The following is a 13,915-nucleotide window of genomic DNA, read 5'->3' as shown; positions in this document are numbered from 1 at the left end:
TGAACAAAAATTAGTCTTCTTGCCCTGGCAGAGCACCCACACCCACCTGAAGGATGACCAGGAGGCCCAGGACTGCAGTCTTCACATCCTCCAGGGAGGCCGAGTACATGGCCATGTCCCTTTCTTCCAGCTCCAGGGGTGGAGACAGTGAACGCGCCATCACCTTCCAAGAGGCCAGCATATAAGTTCCAACTCACGGCTCCCAGGCAGTAGTTCCCCACAGACCTAACTATCAACAACGCTGCTCTTGTACTTCTCAGGAGGAAAGATACATCTTCACACAAGTGACTGTTCACAAACTACATTTCAAAACTGAAAGGACAAAGTGGCTGCTGGGGGGGGGGGGGGGGCGCAGCCCTGGATCCCTGCTCTGTGCTATTCTGTGTCCAGCCCAGATCCCTGAGTATGACAAGATACTCGTTTGAAGGTGCTGAGGCAGTACACCAGCTGAGCAGCAAGCTGGCTCAACACGGCCTATTGACACCACACATTTCTGCTGCCCATGGAGACAGCCACCAGTCACAGTGATAAAAACAAGGCAAAGAGGTCTATCCGCAGGGCTTTGTCCATGCCAGCCCAGACCTCTAAATGGCTCTCACTTTTTCAATGATGTCCAGCAGACTGTTGAAGTGGTGGGTGTGGCAGCCCTCTGCCAGGTCCACCAGCAGCTGGGTAGCCAGCTTTCGGACCTGATGGTCTTTATCCTCGGGAATGTGGGAGAGCTGTGAGATGACCACGGAGTTAATCAGCTCCTCCTGCATTGAGCACAAGGTGGAGAAGGTAAGCGTCCAGTCCCACAGTGGGTGGGGGACACACTTCAGTGACTCTGTGACTCCCTCAGACCCAAGATAGCTAAGGTGTCACACAAAACTGCAGAAAAGCTGAACAGTGAAGGCTACTTCCTTTACCTTTGTGAGACCTTGGGTTCCATGTCTAACACACACATATACAAAGACCCCTCCTCAGTGGAGAGCCATGTATCAGTGTGAGTGTGTGTATGTGTTGGGCAAAGGGAAGCCCTGACATCAAAGAAACTACTATATCAAGGACACTACAAGGCTAGCTGTCACAGAACTGGCAGAAGATAACAGGAAGAGACCACTAACTCTGGTAAGAGAGCAGGGCATCCAGAGGGCCTTCCTGAAAGGGCACTGTGCTCCACCCAGAGGGAGGATAGACCAGACTGTAGTAGAGATAGATGAGGACAGCCCAATGTGGAGTACAGAAAAGCTGGGAGGGGAGAGAAGAAGAAGCTAAGGAAGCTGGGAAGTCAGGCCCCCTGAAGGCCATGCAAAAGGAAAAAGACCTGTCACAGAAACACCAAGCACTAACAGTGCTCCCAAGAGTAAGAGAGTACCACAGACCAGAGGAAGCACAGAGGTAGAGAGGAGGCAGGGACGGCACAGGAAGAAGACCACCTGGGGGTGCCCAGAGCAGCCTGCAGCTGGTAATGGGGCTAAGGGATGCTGGACAGTAGAAATGATTACAGAAACAAACCACCCACCAGACTGTGCTGAAGGGTGACAGAGCACCTGCCTAACAGGTGTGAGACCTGAGTCCTTCCCCAGAACAACACAGAGAAGAAGACTTCTGAGGTCAAACCAGATTTTTCAGAAACTCCTGACTTCTGAGTGGGACTTTAGCCAGAGCTCCACAAGGGTGAAGAACCTACCTTGCTTCTTGGCAGCCTCTAGGGCCAACACAGGCCCAACCAGGACATCAGAAAATAAATAAACTATTGAATGTACAGGGAAGAAGAAAGGCAGCTGAAAGCATGCGATAAAGGGAAGCCGGTAGGACCCAAGCAGCCCTCAGCTCTGCTGGAGCATGTACAAGACCCAGAGGGGGGAGAACCCCGGCCAGCCCCACCCCGACCACACCCCTGGATTTAGACCGAGTGCACACCTCATAGAACTGCCTGTTGATCAGCAGCACGAAGGACAGCACGTCCAGCACCTTGATGCGCACGGCACTGCGGCACTCGTTCCTGGGGGAGGAGCAGGCTTGCTGCAGCACCCTCAGCACATGTGCTTTGGGCCCACACAATTGGCAGGGAGACTCAACTTTGGACCACCCTCATGGAATCCACCGACAACCAAACCGAGCCATCTTCATGGACCACCACGTGGGCCAGAGGACTTGTCATACGGAAAGGCCAACCTCCCCACTCATTCTGCGATTTTGGAGGACCAGAAAGGAAAGCCTGAACTTCCTGAGGTCATAAACAGATCCCTGGTGACAAAGGGACCATAGAGGCTCCGCTACCTGAAGAACCTCTCCATCAACAACTGCAAGTTCTGGATCCAGCCATCTTTGGCTGGGTGGATGGACTGGGCTCTGTAGGATATCAAGTTTAAGAGAGAGGATTCCTGCCAAAGGAAAACAGTTCTAAGGTCAGTGAGCTATTTGCCCTTCTGCAGGTGCTGCTAACCTGCTACTAGGCCTCTGAGCCAGGAGAGCCCAGTTTCTCAGATTAGCCACCTCACAGCCCTGTGGGGAATTAGCAAGAACAAAGGTCTCCTAGAAGTGAGAAATCCCCGTCAAGGCCACGCACTAGTCTGGCAGTGAACAGAGTAATCCTGGCAAAATGATCGCTGCCCCCCAGAGAGCTGGTCTCTGTAGAACCAGCCCAGAACCTTCCCCCACACAGGTGGGAGGAGACTGATGGAGCCTGCGAGCTGACGCCTGCAAGGTCTCCTGCTGGAGCAGAGCTAGAACACAGGAGCCTGTCCATCTTTACTTGTAAATCAGAAACCATGGCTCCATAGGGACCATTCCCCACAGCTCCACCAGGATAGGGTCCTTACAGGTCTCTGGTCTGCATAGCTCTCCACCAGTTCATAGTATCTTTCCTGCGAGCCATGGAACTCGTTCTGGTCACATAGCTCCTCCACAGTGGTCAGCAGGTCATGGACGATGGTCTTGAGTTCCGGGCTGTCCAGGTTCTGCAGTACCAAGATACACCATATAAACTAATTTCCTTTACCCTCTCAACACAGCTTGCGAGGAGCTACTTACAAACATACCACCTACCATATGCCCACACCATCCCATGCACATGCGCTCCTCCCCCTCTCTCTCTCACATATATACTCTGACTAGGCCACCTAAGACAGATGTGGAAACCACTGTTATGACCCATTTCCTCCTACAGGAATAGAGGCTGAGCAAATAGGAGGTGAGAATACTGTAGCTTCAAACCCTTGCATGCTTCTCCCAGGTCACAGTCTTTCCTTCCACTGGCCTGCCCCCTTTTCATCTCTCGCTTCAGGCTGAGCTAAGCCAGCTGCTGACCTCACCTCACAGAGCCCTACATTTATGAGAACCTATGGCCCTGGTGTTTTCTTTAGCACTGTGTCACTTACGCTGTCCAAAGTCACAAGATGGCAGTGTAGATGCTCTGTAAACTGCCTTTGGAGCCTACTCAAGCCATGACAGTAATCTGTCCTGTCACTTGCTCAGCCCTTGCTCACCTACTGAATATTCCTAGAGCCAAAATAATGGAGCACACTTGGAAAAACAAAACCTGTCCTTCAATGGAGACAAATTGGCACCACCAAGAACCACCAGAAAACATCCACATCAAATTTTCAGACCCCAAGAAAGGCCCCAGACACACAGAACGTGTGTACACCTCCCATCAGGGACAAGCCTGCCTCTCTGGGATCTTAATCCTTTCTGGCATTTCTGACTGACCTGGAGTTGCTGAAGCAGTCGTTCAATAATGTCCAGCAGAATATCCCATGTCACAGCCTGGAGCTCCTTCCTATACTTCTTGATGAGTCTTGTTATGGACAAAACAATCTCATATGACACCACCTCATTAGGACAGGTCATAGCCTGAAACACAGTACCACAGAGCAGAGAGGACCGTCTGTTTTCTGTTCTCATAGAGGATGAGAGCACTATGTCTCCTATTCTGCCTCAGAGGTGGGAGTAAAATGCATGGATGGGTAGTACTTACCACATAGGCCCACAAAGCATGTGTGGAACTCAGAAAGGTATCTGTTATGTAAGGGTCAAGGACCCCACCTCCAAAAGGGCCTGACTTGGAGGAGACAGTAACTACAAATTCCAGAACAAAAGTACTGTCTCAGCACAAACTGACAGGTGCTAAGCTATGGTGTAGGCAATGCAATATGTAAAGACCACACCTTGCACAGAACTGCAGGACCCCTGCAGATTAAAAGACTGTACAACCAGAGGAAAGGCACTTTGTCTGAGCAACTCTGCTGTAAAATGAGGACCCCAGCTTAGCAGGGAGCACTGAGAACTAAATACAAACACACACAGAAAGTTCTCTGGACACCACAGGACACCACAAAACAAAAGCCATGCTGTGGATATCACCTAGAGAAATGGAAAGATCACTACTTGAGAGAAGGGAGCCGGCACTGAAAGGAGGAACACTATCCCAGGAGCAACACTGAGTACCTCAGCACTGGTGGGCAGGAGATGGAATTCATACGATAAAACATTTTCTTGAAAATAAACCCTTTTTATACCCCTAGTGCTCACCCACAGTTAAAAAAGCAAGTGACTGAAAACAGCTGCTCAGTTCCAACCCCATAAGCCCCAGCCAGACAGGTAGGCAAACCTGATGTAAGCTCTTCCACTTTCTCCAATCCGCTGTGATATAGAAAGCCCCTTACCTCATAAAAAGATGGCAGCACAGATGTTGGGGAGTTCTTGAGAGAATAGAGCCGGTGAGCTCCCCAGAGTGCCATTCCTACAAAGAACACAGCTCCTCTCAGCAATGGAGCATCTTCCATGTAGGATCTGAAAATGTTCCCCAGAAAGACAGATATGAGCACCAGAGTCCCAGCTCAGAGTGGGACCCAAGGTAGAGCTGGGCTCTGGCAGTGTCCCCAGGAGACACCTTGCACTTATAGTGCAGAAGTGTGGTTGGGGAAATGGACAGGGAACAAAGAGGCCAGTAGCAACTGTGAGTCCTTCACAACTTGCTCAGCCAGTCACTGCTGATCATATGGGTTATGGTTCACATTAGACACAGAACTCATGTGACGAAACCATGGGCCGCATGGTACTAACAACCTGGTGGAAGACAGAGACTCAAGAATCTCACAAATGCAAAGGCTGCACCTGCAACCACAACTGAGAAGCCATAGACACAGGAAAAACTACCTGGGAAGTCAGGCAGCTAACACCATATCAAGACCTCACAGAACATCCAGGATGCAGCAACAGTGAGGACATTTTACCAGAAGTAACAGGTATATATGCAGGAGGGAGAATGCCAAGAAGAACAAGGCAAGTGTAAGGCTTAAGACTTCCACTGGGTCTGTTTGCACAGAGACTACTATGCTCTCAAACGAAGGCTAGCATGGTCAGAACCTGAAAGGGAAACCTCATTTGGCTGCTATACAACAGTATGCTGCAGGAAGCGATGACTAGAGCTCAGAGAAAAGCAAAGCAGGAGCTCTGATGTGCGTGTCCACTAGACAGTGGGCAAACCTGAGCCACCCCTGAGATAAAGTACTTGAAACGGCTTGGTCACAGGGGTGAGGATGAGGACATCAGGCCGTAAGTCTAGACTGTAGCAGAATAGAAAGACCCACACTATGACCATCAGGCTTAGGTCGGAAGGGGAGTCTAAATGTGAACATCCTGACTGGACTGGTAGATCCAATCTATCAGAAGATGGGAGGTCATGTCCAAATGGAGAACACTACCCAAAAAGAACAGGAAACCCCAACTTCATCAATACCAGCCAAGTATCTAAAGCCTCCTCCCGATCCTAGCCCCCACCCTCACCAGGCACGCACACACTCACCTGTCCTCCATGATGCGGCACATGTTGTAGATAGCACTGTGGCCCAGGTGGGTGCCTAGAAGGTTCCGCATCAGCTGGAAACAGAACACACACAACCCCCATAAGGGTTAGGTGATGTAAGACCCAGGCTCAAGGGGGGGCCCCAGCCTCTGGCCCATGGGAAGCGGCACTAATAGGAGGTGTGGCCTTGTTAAAGGAAATGTGTCACTATGGGGTGGGTTTTGAGACCCTCCTCCTAGTTGCTCAGGAGACAGTTTCTTCTGGCTGCAGTCAGATCAAGATATACAACTCTTGGCTTCTTCTCCAGCATGGTATCTGCCTGGAGGCTGCCATGCTTCCTGCCTTGATGATAACAGACTGAACCTCTGAACCTGTAAGCCAGTCACAATTAAATGTTGGCCTTTAGCAGGGTGGTGGTGGCGCACGCCTTTAATCCCAGCACTTGGGAGGCAGAGGCAGGTGGATTTCTGAGTTCGAGGCCAGCCTGGTCTACAGAGTGAGTTCCAGGACAGCCAGGGCTATACAGAGAAACCCTGTCTCGAAAAACCAAAGAGTTGCCTTGGTCATGTTGTCTCTTCTCAGCAATGGAAAGCCTAACTAAGACAAACCCTCAAAACATCTCCCAAACCTGGGCCTCAACTCAACTACCTGGGAAATGGCCACCAGGATGCCCTTAACATTTCAGTGCCCGGTGATCCCTAAAGCCTAGCAGCATTTACTGGTGATGATGCAGGCCTGTCCTGTCAGGTGCTGACAGCAGAGCTTGTCCTGGGGAAGGAGCTCCCAGGACTAGCCTGGGCAACGCCTACCTTCCAGCAAGGTTCACATAGCTCCTTGACATTGATGGTGCGACAGAGGGTGATGATAAACAGAGGCAGGCTCTCAGCTGGCAGGCAGTTGTAGCAGACCACAGCATCCAGCACTTGCAAGGACACCTGCAGGAGGGGTAGAGCATAGTGCTGGTGCCCAACTCTTACCCTCCTGCCTACAACTGAGCAGCCTGTGTAGGAACCACAGGGCAGGTGTACAAGAGTGAGTGTGCACTTGGGAGGGGCTGTTAGCTGCCACCACAGTCTATCGTAAGCATGAATTCCCATCCTAAGCTGTTATAACACTATGCAGACCACCCAACTGTCCTGACAGCACATGCCTACAGCTCAGAGAAGCTTGCAGCCTCCAGAATCCACACAGCCAGAGAATGGCAACAGGGCTTGAGCTCATGCCCCAGCCTTCCACAAATGAAGCTGGGGGTGACTGACCTCAATGTCTACAGAGGACACTGTCCGGATGCATAGCAGACAAATCATGCTGGAGGAAGAAGAACATTGAAGTCAGTTCAAGAAGACTTTGTGACTACATTTTATTTCTTCTCCAATATATGGTACTAGTCATTTGAGTGGCCTGTCCCTAGTGTGCCTATTCTGTGACAAACACATGCCCAGTGTTGAGTGCATGGTGTAAATAAAACAAACCTCTGCTTTCATTGAGATTTCAAGATGGTTTTAAACAAACAAACAAACAAACAAACAAAAAAACAGGGCTGGAGAGATGGCTCAGTGGTTAAGAGCACAGTCTGCTCTTTTAGAAGACCCAGGTTCGCCAGGTGGTGGTGGCACATGTCTTTAATCCCAGCACTTGGGAGGCAGAGGCAGGCGGATTTCTGAGTTCGAGGCCAGCCTGGTCTACAGAGTGAGTATCAGGACAGCCAGGACTATACAGAGAAACCCTGTCTCAAAGAAAAAAAAAAAAAAAAAAGAAGACCCAGGTTCAGTTCCCAGTACCCAATGAGTGGTTCTCAACCATCTTTAGCTCCAGGACCAGGGTATCTGATGCCTTCTGGCTTCCACAGGCAGTGCATACACATGGTGCATAGACATATATGCAAGAAAAATACCCATATATGTGAATAAATTAATTAAAATAAAATTTAAGATGACAAAAAGTGGCTGGGCATGGCGGCACACACCTTTAGTCCCAGCCCTCAGGGTACAGAGTCAGGAGGATCTGTCTGAGTTGGAGATCAGCCAGCCAGCCAGAACTATATAATAAGACCCTGTCTAAAAACCACAAAATAAAAAACATAACAGAAAGGGAGCTGGCAAGACATCAGCGGTGCAGTGCTTACTGCATCAACCTACAAACATGAGTTATCCTCAGAACATATAAAGGCGGGAAGAAGAAAACAGACTCACAATTGTTCCCTGACCTCCACACCACGTGCCATGGTACACATGAAAACAAAACAATGAAAAAGTAAAAAGTAAAATGTAAAAATAAAAATATGTGCTTTATGGTGGTTGGTGGTGGCACACATTTTTAATCCCAGCACTCAGGAGGTAGAGGCAGGCGGATCTCTAGAGTTCAGGGCCAGCCTGGTCTACAGAGTGAGTTTCAGGAAGGATAGCCAGAACTACAAAGAAAAACCCTGTCTCAAAAAAAAAAAAATGTGGGGCGCCGGGTGGTGGTGGGGCAGCCGGGCGTTGGTGGCGCACGCCTTTAATCCCAGCACTTGGGAGGCAGAGGCAGGTGGATTTCTGAGTTCGAGGCCAGCCTGGTCTACAAAGTGAGTTCCAGGACAGCCAGGGCTATACAGAGAAATCCTGTCTCAAAAAACCAAAAAAAAAAAAAAAAAAAAAAAAAAGTGGGGCTAGAGAAATGGCTCAGCAGTTAAGAGCACTGACTCTTCTTCCTGAGGTCCTGAGTTCAATTCCCAGCAACCACATGGTGACTCACAACCATCTGTAATGAGAACTGATGCCCTCTTCTAGTGTGTCTGAAGACAGCTACAGTGTACTCATATACATAAAATAAATAAAATCTAAAAAAAAAAAAAAATAGTGCCTATGTCCACTGGCAATCTCATTTACCTGGTAGCATCACTGAAGTTATTTACCCTAAAGAGCTAAGCTTAAGACCCAAGACAGTGCAACTGTTATCAAAGTGACACCAGAGTTCTTTCTTCTGGAGCTGGGAGTGGAATCCAGGGTCTCTTACATGCTAGCAGCAGTTCTACCACTCAGCTGCACCTCAGTCCTTAATCAAATTTTTACTTACTGAACCATTGATGCAATGTATTCGTCAAGGTAACAGCTGTTGAATTTGACAAGGTTCACGAGTACCAGAAGAAATTCTGAGGACAAGCCAACATCCATCCACTGCAGGACAAACTCTGCTGTGGGAGAAAAGCTGAGGGTACACTCCTCCTCCAGGAAAATTGGCTTGCATCCTATCACTGCAACTTACTGGACCCAAGGAGGCTCAGCAGGAGTCTGAGCAAGCCCTGCACAGACACTTGCTCTGCCTGAGTATTGGAACTGAGCTGATAAAAACAGCATGTGTTCCAATCAAGGCTTGACACCATTACAGGGGACACAGACATTAAAATTTTTGCTCAGGAAGCAAGTTCTTAGGAGACTCTCCAACCCCATGAGAATCTCCAGAAGACACAGGCAAGGTGGCCACACAGCCTCAGAGACTCTGATGGCAAACTGTGACAGCACCTGTCCAGCCCAGAGGCAGACTAGCAGCCGAGGACCACTTCTGGGCATCAGAATGGCAGAGCCCAAGCTGACTTACTTCCCAATCTTTCTTTTTTTCTCACCAAAAGGAAAGGAAGTCTTAAACATACTGAAACCTCTTACTGTCACATGATAGGAGGCAGGCAGAAACCAAGGTGGGATGTCAAGCCACACTGATGCAGCAGTGACAACACGACAGGGAAGAAGACAGGACCCAGGCATGCAGATTGAGCACCCTCTCCAAAGCCAAATGCACCACCCATTTCAAAGGCACATTCTGGGCCCTTCAAGCCAAAGACTTTAAGCAGCAGGTCTTCGTGAATCCCATAAGTGCACTGATAAGCTCCCAAGGCAAATGGCTATATGGCCTTGTGCCCCCTGCAGGCTGCCTCATGAACTGCAGCACCTGTCCAGACTCGGACATTTCTCATCTCAGGGATCTCTCATACTCTGACACCTACCCAGCTCTTCTTCCAAGTAGGTAATGTGCCTTCCATTGTCTGTGAGGGCCTTAAAGACTTCCAGCCTTTCATGGAGGTCTTCATTGGAGGGATAATCCTTGATCACTTTGAAGAAGAGGGCTCTGAGAACCCCCAAACGATCACCCTAAAGACAAAAACAATAGAACCCTTCCAGCATTTCCCAGTAGTTGTTGAAAAGCCAAAGGGTACATCAGGACCCAGGACTCCAGATACGCTTGTTCTTCTTTCAGAAGCACCTTAAGGAAGGAAGGCAGGTCAGCAACATCTCAGGGTTCTGAGAGGGGCGAGAGGCACTGGACAATCGCTGAATGTCATGTTTACACTACCTAACACATCAAGCTCTGGACATGGTCAGGGGCAGGCACACAATGTGACAGTAAAGCTCCTACTCTGGCCCAACTCAAGAGTTAGGCTAGACTAGTGTGACTTCATATTGTGAGGATAAAGATCTAGCCCCAGAAGAGGTGCCACAGCCCTTAGGAGAGACACCACAGCTCTTTGAGAGGCTAGACTGTCAAGGAAGAGAGTGGCCTAGAAGAAGACCCTTCCAGGATTGAACAGAGAAGGACCATGGGGGCTAAAGGCCAGCCGAGGCCTCAATGGCTAGAGAATAATTAGGGAGTGGCCATAACTGGAAAACTGGTCAGTAACAGCAACTGCCACACACATTCTAATCTCCTGCACGAGGTACGTGTGCCACACCCAGAAGCTGCAGCTCTCACTCTCTACTCACATAAGAGCTACAGTGACTGGCCACGATCACCAGACATGTGACACCGGGATGTTCTCACAGTCAGGCTGGTTGCTGGACCCTGTCCTTGGCAGAGCAGCAAAGACAGGAGCTCAAATGGTGATGGTCTGCCTTCATCCCACAGCTTCACACAGCTCCGCCCCTTACCTGTCCCTGCACGATGGCCTTCAACAAGGCCAGAACTGCATGCCGGGCTTCTGGTGGCCGATCTGGCTGTAGCAAATCTGAGACAGCCTTCCAAAGTGCTTCCACTGCATGCTGCCACAACAGAAAGAGGACAGTGAGAAGGGTGTGATCTCCAAGAACCTCAGCCCCGCAAAGGACGACAACAAAAAGCACACAATAGGGTCTTCTGACTTAAAACCAGCTCCATGAGAGACTTTCGCCACCACATCTGACAACCAGCCATGTCTGATTAATGGGTCCCAGATCACAGGCTGGAAAAGGAGAACAGGCAGGATAGGGAAGCAGTCTGCCAGGGAGTCCCTAGTAGCTCTCTTTGCATTCAGAGGCACCGTGGTGCTCAGAACAAGCAGCACAGATGGAGCCCTAAACAGGCATCTGCCCCAGACACCTACTCCAAGGTGCTCCTGTGTGAGTGCCAACTAAACGTTATGGACCCACTCTGAAGCCAGGTGGTGGTGGCGCTCGAGGCACAGGAAGGCAATTCTGATTCCAAGGCCAGCCTGGTCTACATAGTGAGTTCCTATCTCAACCACCACCACTACAAAGAGGATAAGCAGACATGCATGCCATAAGCTTTTCCAAGAATTCAGGGAAAGCCCATTCCTTTTGCTACCCCCAAGGTAAGTCTCTCTGGGTTGCACTTAGGGCATTTCTAGAAGCTTCCACACCTCTAAGATGAAAGCTAAATTTCTCTAAAATGGTAAAAATTGAATCATCACAAAGCCAGCTGTCAGGGATATACCTGTAATCCCAATCTACACTGAAGAAGCTGAGGAAGAAGGACCATATCAAGTTCATATCAGCCTGAACTACACAGTGAATACCAGGCCAGCTAGGACTACATAGCAAGTCTCAAAAACAAGAAAAAACAGCTCAAGACAGCAACAGCAAACTAAAGGACTCTCTACAACCCACAGTGGGCATGCACCACTCCAGCGGCATAGCTGAGGCAAACCTACCTCTTCAAGTTTCTTAGTTTTTGCCACATCACAGATCTGACCTATCATCCGGATACGATTGTTGAGGCCACATTCACAACTCAGTTCCTAGAGAAGAGAAAAGAGGAAAAGGGCAGAGGTTAAACAGAGGAGGTCTTCTTAACTGCCGGTCCGAAACGGTCTACAAGTTGTTCCCCTGTAAACCAATGGGTTTTCGTGTTTCTTTCTCTCTCTCTCTCTCTCTCTCTCTCTCTCTCTCTCTCTCTCTCTCTCTCTCTCTCTCTCTCTCCTGCATTTCTCTTGTTCTGTAGACCAGGATGGCCTCGAACTCACAGAGATCCTGCTGCCTCTGCCTCCCCAGTACTGGGCGGGATTAGTAACACACACCAACCACCACCATAACCCAGCACTTTGTTTTCTTTTGTTTTGTTTTGTTTTGTTTTGTTTTGTTTTGTTTTTAAGGCTGAAGCTCTGTGCATTCCAGGTTGTCCTTGTACCCACATTATAGCCCAGGCCAACTTCAAACATATGGCAATTCTCCTGCCTCCGCCACACAAGCACTGGGACTACAACCACCATATCAACTGTAGCCCATTTTTTGTTTTGTTTTGGTTGTTTTATTGTGTCTGCAACCCTAGGTAACCCAGAACTCACTGTGTAGACAACTCTAGCATCAACAGGTACTCACAGAAATCCTCCTGCCTCTGCCTCTGAAGTGCTGGGATTAAAGGCGTGTCCCACCAAACCTAACAATCTGTAGCTCTTGGATTGACAAGGACAACTTTACTTCCCTAACCGAAAGTTTTACTAGATAGAACTCACATAACATAAAATATACCACTAGAACAATTCTCCTTATTAATTCACAGCATCCTCTTCTGTGACCCGAGCTAGCCTGGAAGTCAGGCCCAGACTCTGAACTCAAGGTGATCTTCCTGCTTCCGACTCCCAAGTGCTGGGATTACGGCATGAGCCACCAGCCTGGCCACTGTAACAATTTTAAACTGCAAACTTTAGGATTGTCACAACACTTACAGTCATCACTACCTCTTCAAGAATGTTTATTAAAAAAAAAAAAAAAAAAAAAAAAAAAAAAAAAAAAACACGTACCAATTCCTTCTTCCTTCCAGCTCCAACTTGCCAGTTCTGGACATTTCATACCACAAGTCTGGCTATGACCAGCTTCCTTCGTGGCCTGCTTTCAATGTTCCTTCATGCTGGGACATGTGTCACTTCTTGATGCTTTCTACTGGTAAATCATACCCACTGTATATAGATGTCCCAGACTTATTTACAACCCTCACCAAATGATGAATATTTGATTTGTGTCTGAGTGGAAAATGCTTCAAGTACAAAGTTATCGGCAACATTTATTTATGGGCAAGACGTCCACACACATAAGACAAAAATTAAAAATAGTTTAAGTAGGTGGAGAAATGTAGGTTATGGTTCCTTGGTGCCATATTTAGCACATGAGACCTACACTAAATCTCCAACACCAAAAAACAATGAGTAGAAAGTTGTCACAAACTGTCTATTAACACCTCATCATACTCCTAACACCTGTGACAGGATGATTTCAGGCCACATCTGTAAGAGTTGGCTTTCTTTCTGTGGTGGTTTGGTTTGGGTTGGGTTTGGGTTTTTCTTTTTCTTTTTTCTGTTTTAGTTTTTCGAGACAGGGTTTCTCTATTATAGCCCGGGCTATCCTGGAACTCACTCTGTAGACCAGGCTGGCCTCGAACTCAGAAATCCGCCTGCCTCTGCCTCCCAAGTGCTGGGATTAAAGGGGTGCGCCACCACTACCCAGCTGGTTTTGGTTTTTCAAGACAAAGTTTGTATAGCCCTGGCTGTCCTGAAACTCTGTAAACTGGGCTGATCTCAAACCCGCCTGCCTCTGCCTGCCCAGTGCTGGGATTAAAAGTATCCACCAGCATCACACAGCATTTTGTATTGTTTGGTTTGGTTTTTAGGGCTGGATCTCTAATTTTAAAAAGAAAACAAAAAAGGAAACGTACCTCTGCAGAGAGAGGAGGAGCTAGCCTCACTACTGTAGTAGCTCAGGTGGGTCTACAATTAGGCTGCCACAGGGTGGCCTCCAACTTCATAATCCTATCTCCTCTGCCTCTCATGTACTGAGAGAGTACAGGGCATCTATCCACCATAACACTAAACAAAATAAGTTTTCATACAACACCTAAATTCTGAAGCAAGTGTGCTAAAGCAGGTCACCAAGATCCTGAGGA

At 48.6% G+C, this 13,915-nt stretch overlaps 1 protein-coding gene across 19 annotated transcripts in view; it reads right to left on the bottom strand.

Annotated features, from left to right (window-relative positions):
• Tsc2 (TSC complex subunit 2) overlaps nucleotides 1-13,915 on the bottom strand; it is a 35,432-nt gene that overhangs the window by 20,569 nt on the left and 948 nt on the right. For 10 of the 19 annotated variants that reach the window (XM_034505128.2, XM_034505114.2, XM_034505116.2 and 7 more), the window contains exons 3-16: nucleotides 11,691-11,777; nucleotides 10,693-10,803; nucleotides 9,774-9,918; nucleotides 8,849-8,966; nucleotides 7,054-7,102; nucleotides 6,604-6,729; nucleotides 5,795-5,868; nucleotides 4,653-4,779; nucleotides 3,697-3,840; nucleotides 2,808-2,945; nucleotides 2,266-2,369; nucleotides 1,906-1,987; nucleotides 600-755; nucleotides 47-163 (exon numbers count right to left, since the gene is read on the bottom strand). In XM_034505128.2, coding sequence (XP_034361019.1) covers nucleotides 47-163; nucleotides 600-755; nucleotides 1,906-1,987; nucleotides 2,266-2,369; nucleotides 2,808-2,945; nucleotides 3,697-3,840; nucleotides 4,653-4,779; nucleotides 5,795-5,868; nucleotides 6,604-6,729; nucleotides 7,054-7,102; nucleotides 8,849-8,966; nucleotides 9,774-9,918; nucleotides 10,693-10,803; nucleotides 11,691-11,777 — 1,578 coding nt within the window. Of the gene's footprint in view, nucleotides 1-46; nucleotides 164-599; nucleotides 756-1,905; nucleotides 1,988-2,265; nucleotides 2,370-2,807; nucleotides 2,946-3,696; nucleotides 3,841-4,652; nucleotides 4,780-5,794; nucleotides 5,869-6,603; nucleotides 6,730-7,053; nucleotides 7,103-8,848; nucleotides 8,967-9,773; nucleotides 9,919-10,692; nucleotides 10,804-11,690; nucleotides 11,778-12,779; nucleotides 12,911-13,915 lie in introns of those variants that run through there. The other 9 variants (XM_034505117.2, XM_034505120.2, XM_076937206.1 and 6 more) reach the window with 3 other exon arrangements.

Source organism: Arvicanthis niloticus, chromosome 6 (genome assembly GCF_011762505.2).
Source record: "Arvicanthis niloticus isolate mArvNil1 chromosome 6, mArvNil1.pat.X, whole genome shotgun sequence".
Classification (NCBI taxonomy): domain Eukaryota; kingdom Metazoa; phylum Chordata; class Mammalia; order Rodentia; family Muridae; genus Arvicanthis; species Arvicanthis niloticus.
The sequence above is the reverse complement of the archived record's forward strand: the minus strand, read 5'-3'. Positions and strand labels throughout refer to the sequence as shown.